Source organism: Hydra vulgaris, chromosome 03, assembly GCF_038396675.1.
Source record: "Hydra vulgaris chromosome 03, alternate assembly HydraT2T_AEP".
In the NCBI taxonomy this organism is placed as follows: Eukaryota; Metazoa; Cnidaria; class Hydrozoa; order Anthoathecata; family Hydridae; genus Hydra; species Hydra vulgaris.
The window spans coordinates 47832501-47855966 of record NC_088922.1 but is presented as its reverse complement, the minus strand read 5'-3'; the positions used below and the strand labels follow the sequence as shown (position 1 = coordinate 47855966).

The 23466-nt window shown below is 25.9% G+C and overlaps 1 protein-coding gene across 1 annotated transcript in view; it reads right to left on the bottom strand.

Annotated features, from left to right (window-relative positions):
• Positions 1–449: 449 nt before the first annotated feature.
• The window catches only part of LOC105847185 (protein broad-minded), a 35914-nt gene continuing 12897 nt past the window's right edge, over positions 450–23466 (bottom strand). The window contains exons 5-7 of the mRNA XM_065793474.1: positions 4431–4600; positions 1571–1808; positions 450–1482 (exon numbers count right to left, since the gene is read on the bottom strand). Of these exons, the coding sequence (XP_065649546.1) occupies positions 1063–1482; positions 1571–1808; positions 4431–4600 (828 nt within the window). The 3' untranslated portion in view covers positions 450–1062. The remainder of the gene's footprint in view (positions 1483–1570; positions 1809–4430; positions 4601–23466) is intronic.

The window sequence follows — 23466 nt, the reverse complement described above, 5'->3', positions numbered from 1 at the left end:
CAAAAATGTTAGCAAATTTGTAAAATTGTTGGCAGAAGTTATTTATCTAGTTACCTAATAAAAATTCATCTATTTATTTACAGCTATAACTATTTTTTTTTTTTTTGTTGTTGATACAAGCTAATACTAAAACCAATTTTTATGTATAATGAGATTTGTTTGTAAATCAAGAATAGGAATTTTAACTTTGCTGAGAGAAGAAAACGATTACTACAGAACTTTACTTTTCCGCTTTAGCGGTTTACATAAACCTATAAAATTTTGGAGTAAAACTTTGTTAAGTTTATTATTTAGCTTGTGATACAGCCCAAAATTTTGAAAAAACTGCCAGGTTAATCAACAAAACAGATTAATCAACAAAAACAGGTTAGTCAAAAATCAGGTTAGTCAACAGAAACAGGTTAGTCAACAAAAACAGGTTAGTTAACAAAAACAGTACTAGCCAATTAATGTAATAAAACTTAAGTTTTTATTTTAAGTATACAATTTACAAATAAATATAAACGATTTCAATATATTTTATTAAAAATTTAGTTTAATAATAACAAAGAATTTTAAAATAAATAACTTATCTAAACAAATGATTTATTTTTAAATGGTTTTCAATACGTCATTTATTTTATGAAGACAATCCAGGAAAAAAGATTCTATAGAATTTCTATAAACTTTTGATGGCCTATAGACATATAAACAAATGGCTTAAAGAAATTCTATAGAACTTCTACAAAAATTTTATTAATTTCTATAAAAATTTTATTAATTTCTATAGAAACTGCTACAGAACTCTTTTTCTACGTATATTATATAGAAGAACAAAATTTATATACAGTTTCTATAGAAATTAATAGACATTTTATAAAAATCTATAAAACTTCTGTTGGTCATATGTTAAAGTTTATAGAAATTCTATAGAACTATTTTTCCTGGAAAGAATTATTGCATACGACTAAAAGTAACGGTACAGAATAGGACTATAACTGCAAGGAAAAAAAATTAAAAAACAATAATTAAAAAATAATAATAAATAGTATGATTGCGTATATAAAATTAAAAAAAAAAAATTCAAAGATCCGATAAATCTTTAAGGATAAAAAAACTATAGCGTTTACTTAATGATTTGATGAAATCGATATAATTAGCCACACGAAATTTACTAAGTGTACAACTTCTTAAATATTTTACTAGATTTCCAGTTTGTCGATGAAGTATAATATCCGGTTGTAGATGATTAAAAATAGCTAAACAAAAATAAATAGGATAATCAAGTTTCATTACAATAGATCCTGTTATGTAGCATACGATTTCTGGCCAATCAAGATAATTGAGAAAATTTTGACGAAACCACAGTAAGCAAACCGAAGAAACTGGGTAATCTGCCATGAAGAATGCGGAATATACATATGGAAGCTCTTTTTCTAATAACATCTCAATGTAATGGCAAATTTTTGTGTAAACAGGATGTAAATTGAATTTTTCTTTAAGCTAAAATAAAGAATGAACAAGTTAACATGTGAAAATCCGAATAATATTCTAAAAGAATATTTCATGATTTTTAAATTTAGTTACTTACTGGCTTTCCATCGAGTCTTTTCATCCATACATAAGAAGAAGATTTGAGATAGAAAAAAGTTTTTAAAAACTTCCAAGCAGCATCGATATCGCCACGAAAAATAAGGAAAATAATACTAGTGAACCAATCAAAACCACAAAAACGCTGATCATTTGACGATTCAGCATATAAAAGTTTTGTTGCTCTGCAAAGTAATTCGTTCAAATCAGAAACAGCTTCCGATTTTGAAGTTAAAAGCCTGAAACAAAGCAAAAAATAAGACGAACTCCAAACTTTTAGATATTAATGTTAATGTCAAATAATGATGCTTTGCAAAAAAATTTGATGATAAGAGCCTGGGAGCATGATAAGCCTCAAATACTTTCCCCCTGCCTTTAACATGAGAGCTATAGAGTTTATATTCATTGACAAATTTTAAATTTCATGCAATAATTTCTTAGTGTTTAAAAGATACAACTTTTTTTACCTTCTCAATTTGAGGGGGTTCAAACTTTGTATGGTCATGATTTTTGGAAAACTAAGTAATTGTTGTGTAAAATATGAAATTTTTTCATGAATATCAATTTAGTTTCTAATGGTAATAAAAGTATCTTATATATTGGTTGCTCTCACTTACCTGTTCCCAGACTCGATCACTGCAAGTTTTTGCAAAGTATCCTTATTTGATAATAATATGAACATTTAAATGTTTGGAGTTCGCTCCATGTCTAAAAGTTAAAAATACCAGTTTAGGTATATTGCGGTTTATATCTTGATTTAAAGGATTTTACTTAGCTTGCCAAATATTCAAATACAAGAAGTGCGATATCCAATAATTAGCCTTTAAAAATTTAGTTGTGAAGGAGTAGTGTAATACTAACTAATAGCTACCTAGTAATACTAGGTAGCGTAGATACTAGGGTCATAACTTTTTGGTATCCTCTGTTTAATGTAAAAAAATAGATGAATTTGATTTGAAACAACAAAAGTAAACGGAATCATTGTTTTCATTAAACTTTTGCTACAGGTCACCCTGCATCACACTTCATTACATGCTGGGCCCAATATATCAGTAAAATTCTTTTTTTCAAAATGAATATTAATTTGTATTCAAAATTTAATTATGTTTCCACACCTACCATAAGCTTTATTTGTAGGTTTATTGTAGACTTTAAATATTAACAGAAATTTTGCGACAGGTAGTTACTATTTTTAATACTTTATGTATGAACATCTATATCATGCACTTCTATATAGAACACTAAAATTTTTTTTTAACTAGCAGCAGTAAATAAAACATGAATAGTTATTAATACAACTACTCATCATTATCAATTATATTTGTATTATATTTAAATGTACAAAAAGTTTGAACTAAAAAAAATGAAATAAAATATCATGTAATTTAGTTTTTTAACTTGATTCTTTTACAATGTAATTTTGTTTTAACTTGATTCATTTACAATATAATTTTGTTTTAACTTTATTATTTTACAATGGCAAAACAAAAAATGGTAGCTCAAAAAGAAGACTTCTGTATACAAATAGTCAATTATGTGATGCTATTAATGCTATTGTAAAAAGGTACGGTTGTGTACAAAGCAAGCAGGATGTTTGGAATTCCTTATCAATTGATTCCAAATATCTGGAAGAACTTTTATGATGATACAACACTCTGGGTCTGGATACTAGGTAAAAACTCAACTATTATTTGGTAAACAAACAGAGAATACATATGAAAAAAGTGCTCAAAGTAGTAAAAAAAGCATTACCACTTTATTTGCAGTAAATGACATTGGAACTTTTGCTCCATCATTAACAATATCTATTTTTTAAATATGTATGTCTTTCTTATAGAATTATAAATGCTACTTCATCAGGATAATTTATTGAAAAAAGTAAAAATGGTTCAATGACCACATAATTTTTTTTTTATTTACACATTTTTTTCATCCATTTTTGATAAAAGAAGAAATCCCATTTTTAGGATTTAATGTGTCAATTTTTTCTATCAAACTTAGTAAATTTTTCTCTGAAAATGTATTAATTATAAAGGACAAAAAATAAACAAGGAGAATGTACTCAGAGATATTAAACTCAATTATAATTGATCTATGACAAATAATATTCAAAGTAGTTTTAAAAATACTGGAACTTTAAAAATACTGGAACTTTTCCATTCAATATAGTGTTTGACTATACAAAAAATGTTCAAAGATTATTTGTCAACTGCAATTGACACTTAAGATTATTTGTCAACTGCAATTGAACTACTTAATTAAAAGAGAACCATTCAAATGTGACATCAGATTTATCATTATCATTATTTTAAAATATACAATAAGTGTCAACAATATATATATATATATATATATATATAATATATATATATATATATATATATATATATATATATATATATATATATATATATATATATATATATATATATATATATATATATATATATATATATATGAAAGTGTGAAACACATATAATAAGAAAGGAAAGCTGCATTTTAAAAGTTTGATCAAAATAAGCACATAAATGATTTAAATTTTTGAGTGAGAACAATTTTAAACCAACCCTTAAAGTATTACATTTATGCCTTTAAAAATTAATTTTTAATGCATATCTATTTTTTTTAATAATTTAACATATTAACATTTGCTAAATTCATGGTAGGTGTGAAGTCAAGGAATGTGGAATGAACCCTAATTATTTTTATTTAAAATCATTATTATTTGGGATAAGTTTAATTTTTTTTTTTTTTCAACATAGATATTGCTTTGTATATAATAGTATACTTATAAGGTTATATATAAAAAAAAAAGAATAAAAATTATTATACACTATTGAAAAGTAAATACTTAAACTTACCTTAGGCGAAACCCATAATTTGCTATTAAATCAATTGCATAGTTATCTTCAGCCTTTAGTTTAATTATGGTGTCCATATTTGCACTTTCACCTTCAGGCATGCAACACAACAAATCTCTTTCTTGTATATTAACAACTAATGTCAGAAATGAACCAAGCTCTAAGTTTTCCTATTAAAATTAAACATATATGCATAAATGGAACAAACTTTTATAAACAAAAGCAAAACTGGCAAACAATTTGGTGCATACAGTTAGGGCAACACCAGTGTTGTTCAAAAAACAGATTTGGATTAAAGATAAATGATCATTGAAATAGCGCTATAATGATTGCGTTGATTCACAGTTAATTTTCCATGCTTCTTTACTTTTTGTATTAACTGGACAGATTAGTATTATAATTTTTGCAAAACCATTTAGCCATACGTTATTACTTAAACCAGATTGCAGTCTTTTATTGAAATTAATACAGCTATTCAAAGTATGCAATTAAGTTAAAAAAACTTTGATTTTCTTAAATAAAAGTTTAACAGAAATGAATACCAAAATAATCTTTTACCCAATTCAGCGCATAGGACTTTGATAGTTTAATTAAAAAAAACTATATTTTGACTTATTTTGAATTTGCCAAACCTTTATTAAAAAGCAGGAGTTAGAAGTTTAATTTTCATTTATTTTTATTTACATCTTTTAAGCTGAGGGGGGCACAAAAGTTCAAAAGACTGCTAATTTTTTTGTTTTAAATCACCTCCCCACGGTTGTGGAGGCCACTAAAGTCAAGAGGGTTGCTCGTTTTTTAAAATTTAGTTATGTCTTCAAGGTTGAGAATCCCCTACAGCTAAGAAAGCTACTTGTTGTTTTTTTGTATAAATAAGGAACAACCCACTACAGTCATGATTTTTATTTACAACTTTTTAAGTGTTACAAATTATAAAGTGACACTAAAACAAGATCAATATTTTATTATTTATATTTTAATCAATTTCAAAAAACTATTTTTACGAATTAAGTTAGAATGAATAGTTTTCAGTCATAAAATTCATCATAACATTATTAAGAAGATTTATATTGATCAAAAAATAAGTTGCAATATTTAAATGCAAATATTAAACTTAAAATGTGCACATAGATCCAAAACCATTTTCAAATGAGACTTTTGAAAGAGAATTTTGGTTTGGATAAGTTAAAATTTTATTACACCAAATAGACAAAATATCTTGTGTTCCACAATGTGGCATTTAAAAACCTAGGAATTTACTAAAGATATTGCCAACATACCATATATGTATGTTGGTAATATTTTTAGTAAGTTTTTTAAATGCCACCATATGGTAATCTTTTGGTAATGATCAGCTTTATGACCACTACAACAAAAAAGCTTCAAATCTTAAAGGGGTAATTGTCTAATAGAAAAATTAGCAGAGAGATAGCGAGAAAAAGATTGTTGCAAAAAGCTATTAAAACTTACATTGCAGTAAGAAATCCTAATCTGTTATTCATAGATGCATGTAGCAATGGATACATGTATCATTCATAAACAACATAAACAGTGAAATTAAAATAAGACTAAGCTGGATTGCTTAAGACTAGTGAAAAATAAATTGAAGCAATCAAACTAATTTTCAAGTCTTTAATCAAAAGCAGAGAGTCAATGTCAAAAAAATTGAGAAATATTTAGAATGTTTTTTTTTCAACAACCTTATCAACAACCACATCAACATCAACCACAACAACATCAACCACAACCACATCATCATAAACCACAATCACATCATCATAAACCACAATCACTTCATCATAAACCACAACCACTTCATCATAACCACAACACATCAACAACAACCAAATCAACATCAACCACATCAACGTCAACAACAATCATATCAACATCAACCACATCAACATCAACAACAATTACATCAACATCAATATTAACAACAACCACATCAACAGCATCAACAGCAACATCAACACCATCATCAACCACATCAACATCAACAACAACCATATCAATATCAAAAGCAACCACATCTACAAGGTGATGTTCAACAAGATGTAGGTTCAGCTCACACAGCATATCTAATGTTTTAAATAAAATCTAAAACCTCTCTAGAGGATCATTCCACATCATAACCCCAGTCACAAGATCATACCACATCACGACCCCTGTAGAACTATGATCAGCTTGTTACTCCTATACAGTTTTTATGTTGAGCTGAAAATTTTAGAAAAGTTTTTTAACTTTAAAGACACCTCTTAACAATCAAAACTACTGAACTAAAAAATTCCTTTTTTTTTTTCAACACTGCAGTTTATATACTTCATATCATTGGCATCTAAAATAGGCACAAAATTAGCAACCTGCAAAACAAATACTTATAAGTCAAATCAAACAAAAAAAAAAAAATGACATGATATCATATAATCTATACTCTTAGATGCTTAATACACAGGAGGGAACATTTATTGATTTTCGGAAATTTTTCCCACCCAGCTCAAGCTTATTAAGACTCCCCCCTTTCCCCTTTTATTAACTTTTACTTGTTATCAACAAAAAAAACACCTCAAAACTAACAAAAAAAAAAATAAAAAAATATTTATATTAGCCAACAATAAGAAAACTTTCAGTGTAATCAAGCTATAAAAATTGTTGACCTTTAAAAAATCTTTGTCAAAAACTAGGTTTTTGTTTAATTGATTAAAATTATGATGAAGCAACATTAAAAAATGTGCATTTGATCACAAGCCACACTAGAAACAAATTGTTTTATTTGTGTTTTGTAAAAAATCATCCCACCCACACCCTTTTGTTAAGACAGGGGATGGGGTCTTAAGGGGCCATTTGTTAGATTTAGACTAAAATTCCCACCCACACTTTTATTCCCCTCCCTTCCACCCTAGTGTTAAGCACACTAGAGTAACTTTATTTATATTTGGTACATAAATAGGTATATTTTAAATATACCTATTTGTGTACCAAAGTATATCATAATGTATTAATTTTCTTCAGCTTTCTACTTATACCCAAAAAACTTTTAAACAAACATAACATTTTCTTCTAGTCTAAGGTAAAACTTTTTTCTTCACAATCACATTTAGGAAGAAAATTGTTTGCCTTCAGTTTCCACTATATCTGGAAGCTACTTAGTTGAAAACCAAAAAACCTTAGATCTGTTGTTGCTATAATGTTCTTGCTGTTTCTTTCTATTCAATATATGAGACCACTACCGAGAATTCTGTGTTGGTTCAGTTGTTTTATAATAATAAAAAACATATGCTTTATTTACATTCAGTGTGATCCTTCAAATAACTCTTACTATCCTCTGCTATCTCTGCAATCATTGCAATCAATACATTAATTTATTGCACTCAATATGTTTATAAAGATTTCATGATAGTCTAACTTTTAACTATTAAATATAATTAAGACGATGTATAAAAATTTCTGTTGTGACATAGTCATATATAGCTGCAGTAACTATCGCCATTGATTCTTAAGTGAAATGCTTTAAAGTATATCTCTTAATACTCTATTAAATCACTTTTCAACGTTGTAAAAAGTATAAGAAATTTTTCTAAACCTTTCTAACATTAAAAATTTTCCAATTTTTCATATAATATAAATATATGTTTATACACAGGAGGTGCAAAAAAAAGCAACATTCAATTTTTTTATATCACAAAAATAATAATAAAAAAAATGTCTTGATCTCATATAATAAAGGTTATTCAGGACAACTTTTATAGAAATGTATATAATATTATTGTATATTACATATAGAAAAAAGAGTTTGTAAAGTATTTTTCGAATCTTAACTGATTTTGATTGGCTATCCTTTTTTTCTTATGACTATTGCACATCTAGAAGACAACCTACAAATCTTTTTAATAAGTTATTTGGCAAAGCATTTCGACCAACAAGAAGAATTTGGAGCAGTTCATCTTCATTTAGCAATTTTCTATCCAATATAAACCAAAGGTTTTCTAAATCAGGAGACTGTGCTGGGCAAGACATAACTGTTTTCAATTTAGATTCTAGATATCTTTTATTAAAATGTGCCACATGATTAAGATAGTTATCCTCTTAAAAGAAGTAGTCACCATTAGGGAAAAGTTCTTCAATACATGGTCCAAATTAATTAAATAAGATTTTGTGATTCAAATGTTGGTCCATTGTGCCTATCACCCAATAAAGTTTTCTAACTTTGTGTGAACTAAAACTACCTAAACATTATTCTTTTTGTTTAATGATTGCTTTTAATGTTTGGGGTTTGAACTATTCCCCAACTAATTTCCTACAGTGAAATTGACAATTATAAAACAAAACAAAAGGAGACTCGTTGATCCAAGTAACTTTAGCCCATTGTTCACATCAGGGTAGCAAAAAAACCGGTTTTTTTGAAAAAAACCCAAAACCATAGGTTTTTTTAAAAAAACCAAAAAAACCATGGTTTTTTTGGTTAAAATTAGGTTTTTATTAAATAATGCTGTATTTAGTTATCCTTTTAAATTAAAAAAAGTATAATGCATTTTATTTGAGTAAACTATATTCTCTATCAATATTACTGTAATATTTCATCATAATTATTCAATACATCATTGTTTAATGTTCTATATATAAATACAAGCTTTGCTGCTTTTTCTACCCCCGATTGATTTCTTAACTTAGAATGAACAAGGCCAAAAGATGAAAAAATTCTTTCAATTCCAGCACTAGAAGCTGATGCATTTAATAAACCTTCAATATCCAATATCCACAATTTTTAGAGATTTCCACCATTCTATTGGTGATACATTTTTTAAAACAGATTCACTATACAAATAACTTTTATCGAATGGAGCAGATTTGGCTTTTAATTTGAATATTATTGGTAACAAATTCTTGAACTCTTTATCTGCGAAATTCATGGCAGCTTCATTTTTATTTTCAGAAAGATTACATCCAAAATATCTAGGATCTATTGTGTTTGCCAGGAAATGAGCATCATTGACAGTCTGAAGGTATCTAGATTCAATTTTTTTGTTTGTTTGTTAAAAATGATAAACTGTTTATCAAATCTTTAAAAATTTCAACAGTGTCACTTATTTTTGTTTGATCTCTTTGCAACTTATCTAGAGCTACTGCAATTGGTTTAAATATTTTAAATAAATCTTCTGTGTTTCACTTTATCTGTATATTACTTACTTTTTTACCAATCATAGGATCTAAGTCTTTATTTTTTTCAAACATTGTGAAAATGATGCTCCAGTTGTTGACATATTTTTCAAGTGAATCACATACAGAATTCCAGCGAGTTTCAGTAGGAAGTAGCAATTTTGCTCCTCCATTTAATTTATAAATTGCTCCAGCTTTATGATTATTTCTTATATATTTTATTAATTGTGTAACATTTGCTCACATTTTCAATGTTAAGATCATTTGCTGAAAGATTCAGCATATGAGCAGCACACCCAAAAGTTATGATAATATCTCTTTCAGATGACAGTACTTGTGTCATTGATTTCATATTAGCTGCATTGTCAGTCACAAAGCTTTTTACTGTGCATCCAAATTTACATCTTACAGAATCTATTGCTTCTCTTGATAATTGTGTCGATTGTTTCTACTAAAATGTTAATTTTATCTGTAATTACAGAGATACAAACTATAGTTTCATTATGTACATTACTCCAGCCATCTAAAGACATGGCTACAATTTTACCATTCAATACATTACATTTTTCAATTTCTTCTGCATAAACCCTATCTAATATTTCTCCTCCAATTTGAGTTCTATTAGGTAGAGTGTATCCTGGATAAAGCATATTGATAAATTTTTTATTTTTTTTATATAAACTTCTTTGTGTTCAACTGTTCTGAAGCTAGAGTTTGTATTGTATATAAATCTACCAAGCTGCAGATTAAATGAATCTTTCTTTTTGAGGCTTGTTTGTGTGAAAAACTTATCTATTTTAGACCTTTTCATTTGTTGTTGTGACATTGATGGTGAATTACCTTTAAAATGAAATTGCAGTTTATTGAATTATTCTAAGTTAATATGTCTCTACGTGATAATTCAAATATATATGTTTACAATTTAGTTGAAAATTTAAAATGGCAATGCAGTAATTTAACTACCTTCAAGAAGTTGTTGATCTTCCATTGACTCCATAATTTCATGGGGTTGTGATTGCTTGCACTTTTTTATATGTTCATGCATCCTTTGAATTTGACCTTCCATTTCTTTTCTACACACATTACAAACTGCTCTACACCCTTTTCTTTCTGGAACAGTCACTCGTGTATATTTTAACCAAATCATATCACATTTGCGCCCAGTTTTTTGAGACATTTTTTGTGGTATCAATAAATTATGTTAGAACTACTTATAGTTTTGCTAAACATTTAAATATTTATTTCATCAGGAAGTTTTTCTTAACAATATATATATGTGTGTGTGTGTGTGTGTGTGTATATATATATATATATATATATATATATATATATATATATATATATATATATATATATATATATATATATATATATATATATATATATATATATATATATATATATACATACATACATATATATATATATATATATATACACACACACACATATATATCATTAAGAAAACTTCCTGATGAAATAAGTTCATCAGGAAGCAATGCTTCTTGATAAACCTAATGAAGGAGAAAAAGCCTGTAGAAGAAAACAGATAAATAAGTGTTATTACTAATTTATTACTGCTCTGTTCTATAAGAACACTGAGGACTCTATTCTATGAAAAAACAGAAACAAATATCATGGATTTTAAAAAAATATATTCTATACTGAAGATTAGTTATACTTGTTAACATAACCCTGTTTTAGTTTTCTGTTGTAAGTTCAAATCTTTTTAAAAAAACATTAATTTGGTTTAAACCAACATTTTTTTAATTGGTTTAAACCATGGTTTAAACCAATGGTTTAAACCATTTGGTTAAAACCATGCAACCCTGGTTCACATGTCCAATCTTTGTGTTCAATGCACATTAGTTTTTTTTTTTGCAATTGAACATAACAAAAAACAGTCAATAACAAAAGATTTTGCTTTCCAGCAAAAAATTCAGCGAGGGCTTTACTTTCCAGCAAAAAATACACACCATGCTTTTATTCTACGAGATATTTTCCACTTTGAGATATAAGTAAGGTTCAAATCTAGTTTTATCTCAGAAAAACATGTGTTTTCTCAATCTTTTTTGACAGTGCTAAGAATGCAGTTTTAGACTTTCTCCCAGATCCAACAGATCTTTCAGTTTTAGCAGTGTGTTTATATTTCTTCACCAATCTACTAATAGTTGAGTTTTGTTGTTTAAAACACTTTCCAATGCTTCTGTGAGACTCTTCTTCGTCAGCAGTTTCAATAATTTGGGCAGCAGTTTGTCAATAATTTGGTCAGCAGTTTCAAAAAGTCGTTTTCTAAAATATTAAATGTGCCCATATTAATCCATTTGTTTAATGATTATATTTACATAAATATTAGAGTATATATATACCTTTTTTGTAAAAGATTTTTCACTGCCCCATCTAATTTTTTTGTTTGCTTGATTTTATATTTTAAACTTAAAATCAAGAAAAAATGTTAGTGTGGGTGTTTTTTTTGCACCCCACTGTATATGCATGTATGTGTATGCGTATGTGTATGTATATATATATATATATATATATATATATATATATACATATTATATATATATATATATATATACATATTATATATATATATACATATACATATTATATATATATATATATATATATAATATATATATATATATATATATATATATATATATATATTATATATATATATATATATATATATATATATATATATATATATATATTAGGGTGGGTCAAATTTTTTTATCTTTCCTGTACATGAACAAAAAGTTGTCTTGGCATCAGTACAGTATGAAAATAATATTTAAAGATTTTTTATGAAACGTTTAGGGGTCCTAACTTTTGATTAAAGTCTTACCTTATTTGATGTATTTTAACCATTTCCTTGGTACAATCTAAATACGTACCAACTATAAACCATTGACTAAAATGCATTGGCAGATGGTTTAGCACCTAACTACAAGTGCTAAAAAAGAAATGGAATAAATTTTATAACGTTTTTTACATGTGACGTCATCAACATTAGCAGCAAACCATGTGCTGGATTTTTTAGAAACAAGCAAAATATATTATTTTGTAATTTTATTTTCTTCTTTGCAACAATAGATCTATAGTAAAATTCATGTAGGCCAATATAGATGTATACTACAGTAGGCTATAGTTTAGACTGTAAAAAGATCACTTCATTTAACATGTAGGCCTATTTATGAGAGGGCTAAACATATTATAGTCTGTATAAATATTGGAATATTTATTGACTAAATTCTAATGAAAAATTGTTTTAACAGCTTTTATTTATTGTAAACATAACTTGTTGTAGTTTTTTTTATTATTTTAGACAAATTATATTAAATATGGATCGTATGTGTACACGAAGTGCAACTAAACATCCATAGTTTGGACAGTTAGTTGATCTTCCTGAAAATCAAATCCCATCATATGAAAACGTTATTAAGGAGTTCTATTATAATCAGAAAACAGTATTAGAAATTAGCTTGCAAGAAAGATATTCAATTTTAGCAGACAGAGTGAAATGTGTTTATTCAAAAGCAAGTATTTCCACAATAGAAGTGAATAGCACAATCATTAGGATTAGAAGAATAAGGAATTGTGCTGTATAGGCTTTGATGGAAAACAAGACGTTACATTAGCTGAGAGTTTTGGTTGTAGAAGAAGTAAACAAGAAGAACACTATAGTATTGTCTCGTATCCAGGAAACATATACATCGGTCATGTAGTTCCTGAAAGTAGTAAAGCTGCTGATATAACAAAGGAGTTAATGTCAGTTATTATAGAGACAAACTCGGTAGAAAGCATTCAAGGTGTTGTGTGTGATGGCACAAATAATAATACAGGTAAAAGCAACGGAATCATAAGAAAATTGGAGGAGAACTTAGGGAGACCATTATAGTGGTGGTATGCCTTCTACACTGTAACGAGCTGCCATTTAGAAGGTTTTTGGCAGGTGTGGATTTTGCTCGAACTACAGGACCTTCCACATCGACAGGTACAATTAGCTCAGCTCTAAAATATGATCTGAATGAATTGCCTGTTGTTAATTATTTGCCAATTACTGGTAAGGTGACTGATTGTGATGAAGCTGTCAAGAAGGATCTTAGATCTTAGCAGATATTGATTACCTCTAGAAGAGTTTACCTGGAAATATAAGTCATGCTCAGTGGTTGACGAAAGCCAACAGGATTTTGCGTCTCTACATGTCTAGAGAGGTGGCATCTGAACCTCTCAGAAGAGTAACGTATTTTATTTTGAAATTTTACGGACCCTCTTGGTTCAAAATCAAATCAAATTCTTCTTGCCAAAATGGTGCTAACAACTTCTTTTACTTAGTTCAGTTGTTTCAGGAACTTGATGCATTAGATCAGGCTGTGGTTCGTCCTGTTCTCGAAAATAACTGCTACTTTGCGCATGCTGAAAACATTCTGTTAGCTGCAGCTAGTGATAGTGATATGGAAACTCGTTGTTTTTCAGTAGAACAAATAATAAGAGCAAGAGAGAAGTAGACTAATAGTAACATACTGGTTCGCGTCTTTGATAAGAAGGATATAACATTAAATCTGGCTGTGACATCGTTCATTAACATGATTGACTGGGACCAGAGTAATGTTACGTCTCTTCCGATGCTATGACACCTTTCAAATGATCAACTTACTTACACACATCCAATACTACTGCCCGATGTTCCATGTCATTCACAGGCAGTAGAGAGAACAATTAAAGACGTTAGCGCTGCGAGCTGTAAAGTTTATGGGAGAAAGTCCCGTCATGGCATGGTGTTACAGAGTAAGAAATCCAGATAAGAGATACCAAAAATAGACAGCAAGAAAGATTTTATTAACAGTTAGGTTAAACAACTTTGTATTGTTGCTGTTTAACATTGATTCGTTACAGTTTACATTCTTTTTAATTTGTAATACATTGCAATACATTACACTAACATTGGGTATTTATGTAGTCTTTCTATTCAGAGTTGGGACCTGTAGACCTGTCCATAAAATAAAAAGTGAGGTTTTTTCAAACGAGTACATTAAAAAGCAACTTTTTAGACATGTACAGGATCTTCAACTTAATATTTTTTACATTTCGACCCACCCTAATATATATATATATATATATATATATATATATATATATATATATATATATATATATATATATATATATATTATATATATATATATATATATATATTCCATGGAATTTCCATGGAAATTGAAATCCCAAGGAATTTCCATGACTGTTTTTTTTTAAAGCTCATGTTGCACCATGGGTTTAACAAACATGTGCTTAAAGATGCAGTCGTAACTCGTAGAGTTACAATCATTTGTAACTGGAGTAAATAATATTTTTTGCATTCTTCTGTTTTTCTCTATTTAATAAGATATATGCTTTTTATAATGCATCCCATTTTATATGATTTAAACTAAACATAAACAGACATAAACAACTAGACATACTTGCAATAGCTAGAATATGATAAATGCATGCATCAATATATGAATTTAACAAAGATGTTGGTCTCGAGACTTAAATCTTGGTCTCGAGACTCATATTTAACTGTTTTGGTCTTGAAGCTAAGAGTCTTGGTCTTTGTCTTGGTATTGAGTCATAATGTCTTGGTCTTAGTTTTGGTCTTTGCCTTTACTGTTTTTATGTCTCTGGATATTATCATATAATGATGCATTATAAAATGCATATATTTATTTTATTATAGCTACTGCCAATAGCATTGTTTACTTTGCAACACTTTACAACATTTTTTTAAATTTTTTTCTAATGGTTTTTGTATGCATAAAATTGTTTGAAGTTAAAGCACTTTATTGTATGGTAAATTTTTATCAAGTTTTAAAACACTTTATTTTATGATAAATGCTTTATTCAATTTTAGTTCTGTTAATTTGTTTTTGTCTTTTTATTGACGCGACCATTCTAGTCAGGATTTAGTTAGCCACCAGATCTAATAGAGTATTTAGTGTAGTATTTATTATGTTTTTTCTTTACTATTAAATAAAATTATTAGAATATGTAAATAATATAATAGTTTGTGTATAAATCCTTTTTTTTACTTTATTATTTTATTTAAATTGCTACATTATAAGCCGACAAGTTTGACTGGTGATATAAATGTTGTTCATCATTTATATCATTTGTAACAGTTTTTATATGCATTTAACATTTCTAAAAATAGTTCAAAAGCTGTCTAAGTAAAATGGTGAGTTGAGTTCGAATTAACCAGAAAAGATATAAGCATAATCTTTGGGTTTCAACTTGCGATGATGTTCTAAGAACAACTAAGTAGAAAAGGTAAACTACGGTAATGTTTTAAATATTTCATAAAAGGAAGTTAACTAATGCACAAGATTTTAGTTCACAGTTAAATGCTTAGCATATAAAAGCAAGGTTTATAAATAATACACTATTATTTATTATAATACAATTATTTTTATTTGTTTGTATTTAACTAATGTGAAGTTCTCATCTTAAGTAAAAATAAATTAATTTGTACACACACTTTTATATTTATTATATCTTTAGATTACTTTACTTAATAAATTACATATTTATTATATTTATTATGTTTTAAACAGTAAAGTAAAAATATAATAATTTTTTTTAATAGTGTGTGCATAAGAATTTTTTTTTTAACTTTATCATTTTATTTAAATTACTGCATTATAAGCAGGCAAGTTTGACTGGCGATAGAAATAATGTTTTACATCTTTCAGATAGATTTGATGAAGAAGTAAGCTTTTTTTAAATTACCATTTATAAGTCATAATATACTTGTTGCTCCCTTGTTCTATATAAATGTTACCAACATACAGGTAACATTTATATAAGTGCATAACTCTTTTTATTTCAACTTTCATTTTATTTAAATTTCTACATTATCAGCAAGCAGGTTTGACTGGCGATATAAATGATGTTGTACATCATGCAGACAGCTCAAACAAAGAAGTTTTTTTTAATTACAATTTATAAGTAATACTACATTTGTTGCAGCCTTGTTCTATACAAATGTTACTAACATGCAGGTAACATATATGTGTTAGTTTGTGCATAAATCTTTTTATTTTAACTTTATCATTTGTTTTAAATTACTACATAATAAGCAGGAATGTTTGACTGGCTATATAAATGATGTTGTCCACCATGCAGATAGCTCGAGCAAAAAAGCGGTAATGATCTTTTATATCATTTATAATTATTATTTATAAATGATATATTCATTGTTACTTTTTTCTATATAAATTTTACCCAACATTTGAAAACATTTATATAGAATATTCAAAAAGTTGTGCATTGATGCGTAATTATAAAGTAAGTTATAATAGATAATAATTATAAGTATAAATTAATTAGAATAATGATTATGTAAATAAAGAAAATTAATTAGTATGTATATATTAATTGAATGGTGTTTTATCTAGATTGGTGAAATGGACAATGATACTAACTGTGGTGAAAGCAATAATGAATATCAAAGTGTGAATGGTAACTTGTTTGACAATTACCTGGTTCTGCAATTACAGTTGGCGGTGCAATGGCACTTATAAATGGTCTTGATGTTTTTTTGGATTGAATATGTTGTATTGATGATTCTGTTTAATTTAATATTTTCTGTAAAAATTATTTTCCAAATCAATTTTAATTGTTTATCACTGTATGTATGTCACTTATAGTATGATATTACTTGTAGTTTTTTGTTTTATTTTTTCCAGTATGATTATGCATATGCATGCATTAAATATTGTGAAGTCAAATTTTAATGTTTTAGGTGCATTATATTATTTTTCAAAGATTTGTAGGATTCAACAAGATTTAAATTTTATTCTGCTTATTTTATTCTGGGAAAGCGAGCCCATAGATTAAAAGAACTCAATAATATTAGCATGTTGCGTGATAAAATTTGTTTTATGGCTTTATATGACAATTGAAATAACATTAAATTTCAAAAAATTTGAAAACAAAACATGCTATTTTATCATGGAAAAACCATGGAATTTCCATCGTTGTTAGATAAACTATTGGGTTTTCCACGGAAATACCATGAGTTTTCTATGGTAATACCATGGATTTTCCATGGAAATTCCATTTAGAATTAAAATGAGAAAAGGTAAGTTTAAAAAAACATTTAGAAACAAACAACCTTTGACTGCAAATGCAAGTAGATATGTATGACAAATGAGGAAATGCGTTAAACAGAAAAATAATGAAAATAATCAAGGAAAACAATGAAAACTTAAGATTAAAACTTTTTTTTAAACATTTTTTTCTTTTATATTAGAAACACAAACCCTGACAAACAAGATTGCTGTGTGGTGAAACAAGTTGAGTGCAGTACTACCAGGGACATGTTGGGGATTGAATTGGGAACTTCTTGCTTATTTAGCAAGCAAGAAGTTACCATTACACCCATACCGCATTAATTAATATATTTAAAAAATGTTTTCATCAATTTTTATCTTTTAATCACCTAAAATCAGACAGATTTCAGCAAAATTATACCAGGATGGAAAATAGTAAAATTCAATCAATTTATTGGGTTCATTAACAACTAACAGCATTCACTGCAATCATTTGGAATAAGAGGTAGCTATCAGAAGCAATAGCATATCTATGCTATTGTTTCTGATAGCTACCTCATGAGAAACTTGCCAACATTTATGATAAAGCAATTATTAAGTCATCAAAAAATTTGTAATTTATATGTAACATTTCTACATAAATTTTGTTTTAAATTACTTACAAATTAAGTAATACTGCAACATCAAACAAAAGATAGATAAAACACTTCTCAGAAAATTGTCAAGTGTATTCGGTGTCATTACTGCTTTTTCTTTAATATTGATTGTACTTTTATAAACAATTTCTCTGAGCAAGAAATGCATGAATTAAAAAAGTTACTACCACAAATACACATTGACAACTATGGACATTGATACAAAGTGTTTTAAATAAACACTTTTAACAACTGTGAACAAAGTGTTGTAACTGAATACTTTAGTTGCTATATTCTTGCAGTGTGAATACAGTATAAATTTATTGTAAACATTTTAAACATATTTTTTCTTTAACAAATGCAACTTTTCAAAATAAATAAAGATGTTAAAAAGCTAAAAGCTTAGAGAATTATTTGATATCAGTAAATAACTAATTATTATAATATATTCTATTTGAGATGCTGATAAAAACTTTATTCTCATAAATAACTGAAAAATGGAAATTATTTGTAGCTTATAATTTTTACTACTCTATTATTGATATATAGCAGAATACTCTAACATTGTAAATATATAATACTGTAACTTTATTGATATATAGCAGAATACTCTAACATTGTAAATATATAATACTGTAACTTTATTGATATATAGCAGAATACTCTAACATTGTAAATATATAATACTGTAACTTTATTGATATATAGCAGAATACTCTAACATTGTAAATATATAATACTGTAACTTTATTGATATATAGCAGAATACTCTAACATTGTAAATATATAATACTGTAACTTTATTGATATATAGCAGAATACTCTAACATTGTAAATATATAATACTGTAACTTTATTGATATATAGCAGAATACTCTAACATTGTAAATATATAATACTGTAACTTTATTGATATATAGCAGAATACTCTAACATTGTAAATATATAATACTGTAACTTTATTGATATATAGCAGAATACTCTAACATTGTAAATATATAATACTGTAACTTTATTGATATATAGCAGAATACTCTAACATTGTAAATATATAATACTGTAACTTTATTGATATATAGCAGAATACTCTAACATTGTAAATATATAATACTGTAACTTTATTGATATATAGCAGAATACTCTAACATTGTAAATATATAATACTGTAACTTTATTGATATATAGCAGAATACTCTAACATTGTAAATATATAATACTGTAACTTTATTGATATATAGCAGAATACTCTAACATTGTAAATATATAATACTGTAACTTTATTGATATATAGCAGAATACTCTAACATTGTAAATATATAATACTGTAACTTTATTGATATATAGCAGAATACTCTAACATTGTAAATATATAATACTGTAACTTTATTGATATATAGCAGAATACTCTAACATTGTAAATATATAATACTGTAACTTTATTGATATATAGCAGAATACTCTAACATTGTAAATATATAATACTGTAACTTTATTGATATATAGCAGAATACTCTAACATTGTAAATATATAATACTGTAACTTTATTGATATATAGCAGAATACTCTAACATTGTAAATATATAATACTGTAACTTTATTGATATATAGCAGAATACTCTAACATTGTAAATATATAATACTGTAACTTTATTGATATATAGCAGAATACTCTAACATTGTAAATATATAATACTGTAACTTTATTGATATATAGCAGAATACTCTAACATTGTAAATATATAATACTGTAACTTTATTGATATATAGCAGAATACTCTAACATTGTAAATATATAATACTGTAACTTTATTGATATATAGCAGAATACTCTAACATTGTAAATATATAATACTGTAACTTTATTGATATATAGCAGAATACTCTAACATTGTAAATATATAATACTGTAACTTTATTGATATATAGCAGAATACTCTAACATTGTAAATATATAATACTGTAACTTTATTGATATATAGCAGAATACTCTAACATTGTAAATATATAATACTGTAACTTTATTGATATATAGCAGAATACTCTAACATTGTAAATATATAATACTGTAACTTTATTGATATATAGCAGAATACTCTAACATTGTAAATATATAATACTGTAACTTTATTGATATATAGCAGAATACTCTAACATTGTAAATATATAATACTGTAACTTTATTGATATATAGCAGAATACTCTAACATTGTAAATATATAATACTGTAACTTTATTGATATATAGCAGAATACTCTAACATTGTAAATATATAATACTGTAACTTTATTGATATATAGCAGAATACTCTAACATTGTAAATATATAATACTGTAACTTTATTGATATATAGCAGAATACTCTAACATTGTAAATATATAATACTGTAACTTTATTGATATATAGCAGAATACTCTAACATTGTAAATATATAATACTGTAACTTTATTGATATATAGCAGAATACTCTAACATTGTAAATATATAATACTGTAACTTTATTGATATATAGCAGAATACTCTAACATTGTAAATATATAATACTGTAACTTTATTGATATATAGCAGAATACTCTAACATTGTAAATATATAATACTGTAACTTTATTGATATATAGCAGAATACTCTAACATTGTAAATATATAATACTGTAACTTTATTGATATATAGCAGAATACTCTAACATTGTAAATATATAATACTGTAACTTTATTGATATATAGCAGAATACTCTAACATTGTAAATATATAATACTGTAACTTTATTGATATATAGCAGAATACTCTAACATTGTAAATATATAATACTGTAACTTTATTGATATATAGCAGAATACTCTAACATTGTAAATATATAATACTGTAACTTTATTGATATATAGCAGAATACTCTAACATTGTAAATATATAATACTGTAACTTTATTGATATATAGCAGAATACTCTAACATTGTAAATATATAATACTGTAACTTTATTGATATATAGCAGAATACTCTAACATTGTAAATATATAATACTGTAACTTTATTGATATATAGCAGAATACTCTAACATTGTAAATATATAATACTGTAACTTTATTGATATATAGCAGAATACTCTAACATTGTAAATATATAATACTGTAACTTTATTGATATATAGCAGAATACTCTAACATTGTAAATATATAATACTGTAACTTTATTGATATATAGCAGAATACTCTAACATTGTAAATATATAATACTGTAACTTTATTGATATATAGCAGAATACTCTAACATTGTAAATATATAATACTGTAACTTTATTGATATATAGCAGAATACTCTAACATTGTAAATATATAATACTGTAACTTTATTGATATATAGCAGAATACTCTAACATTGTAAATATATAATACTGTAACTTTATTGATATATAGCAGAATACTCTAACATTGTAAATATATAATACTGTAACTTTATTGATATATAGCAGAATACTCTAACATTGTAAATATATAATACTGTAACTTTATTGATATATAGCAGAATACTCTAACATTGTAAATATATAATACTGTAACTTCTATTGATATATAGCAGAATACTCTAACATTGTAAATATATAATACTGTAACTTTATTGATATATAGCAGAATACTCTAACATTGTAAATATATAATACTGTAACTTTATTGATATATAGCAGAATACTCTAACATTGTAAATATATAATACTGTAACTTTATTGATATATAGCAGAATACTCTAACATTGTAAATATATAATACTGTAACTTTATTGATATATAGCAGAATACTCTAACATTGTAAATATATAATACTGTAACTTTATTGATATATAGCAGAATACTCTAACATTGTAAATATATAATACTGTAACTTTATTGATATATAGCAGAATACTCTAACATTGTAAATATATAATACTGTAACTTTATTGATATATAGCAGAATACTCTAACATTGTAAATATATAATACTGTAACTTTATTGATATATAGCAGAATACTCTAACATTGTAAATATATAATACTGTAACTTTATTGATATATAGCAGAATACTCTAACATTGTAAATATATAATACTGTAACTTTATTGATATATAGCAGAATACTCTAACATTGTAAATATATAATACTGTAACTTTATTGATATATAGCAGAATACTCTAACATTGTAAATATATAATACTGTAACTTTATTGATATATAGCAGAATACTCTAACATTGTAAATATATAATACTGTAACTTTATTGATATATAGCAGAATACTCTAACATTGTAAATATATAATACTGTAACTTTATTGATATATAGCAGAATACTCTAACATTGTAAATATATAATACTGTAACTTTATTGATATATAGCAGAATACTCTAACATTGTAAATATATAATACTGTAACTTTATTGATATATAGCAGAATACTCTAACATTGTAAATATATAATACTGTAACTTTATTGATATATAGCAGAATACTCTAACATTGTAAATATATAATACTGTAACTTTATTGATATATAGCAGAATACTCTAACATTGTAAATATATAATACTGTAACTTTATTGATATATAGCAGAATACTCTAACATTGTAAATATATAATACTGTAACTTTATTGATATATAGCAGAATACTCTAACATTGTAAATATATAATACTGTAACTTTATTGATATATAGCAGAATACTCTAACATTGTAAATATATAATACTGTAACTTTATTGATATATAGCAGAATACTCTAACATTGTAAATATATAATACTGTAACTTTATTGATATATAGCAGAATACTCTAACATTGTAAATATATAATACTGTAACTTTATTGATATATAGCAGAATACTCTAACATTGTAAATATATAATACTGTAACTTTATTGATATATAGCAGAATACTCTAACATTGTAAATATATAATACTGTAACTTTATTGATATATAGCAGAATACTCTAACATTGTAAATATATAATACTGTAACTTTATTGATATATAGCAGAATACTCTAACATTGTAAATATATAATACTGTAACTTTATTGATATATAGCAGAATACTCTAACATTGTAAATATATAATACTGTAACTTTATTGATATATAGCAGAATACTCTAACATTGTAAATATATAATACTGTAA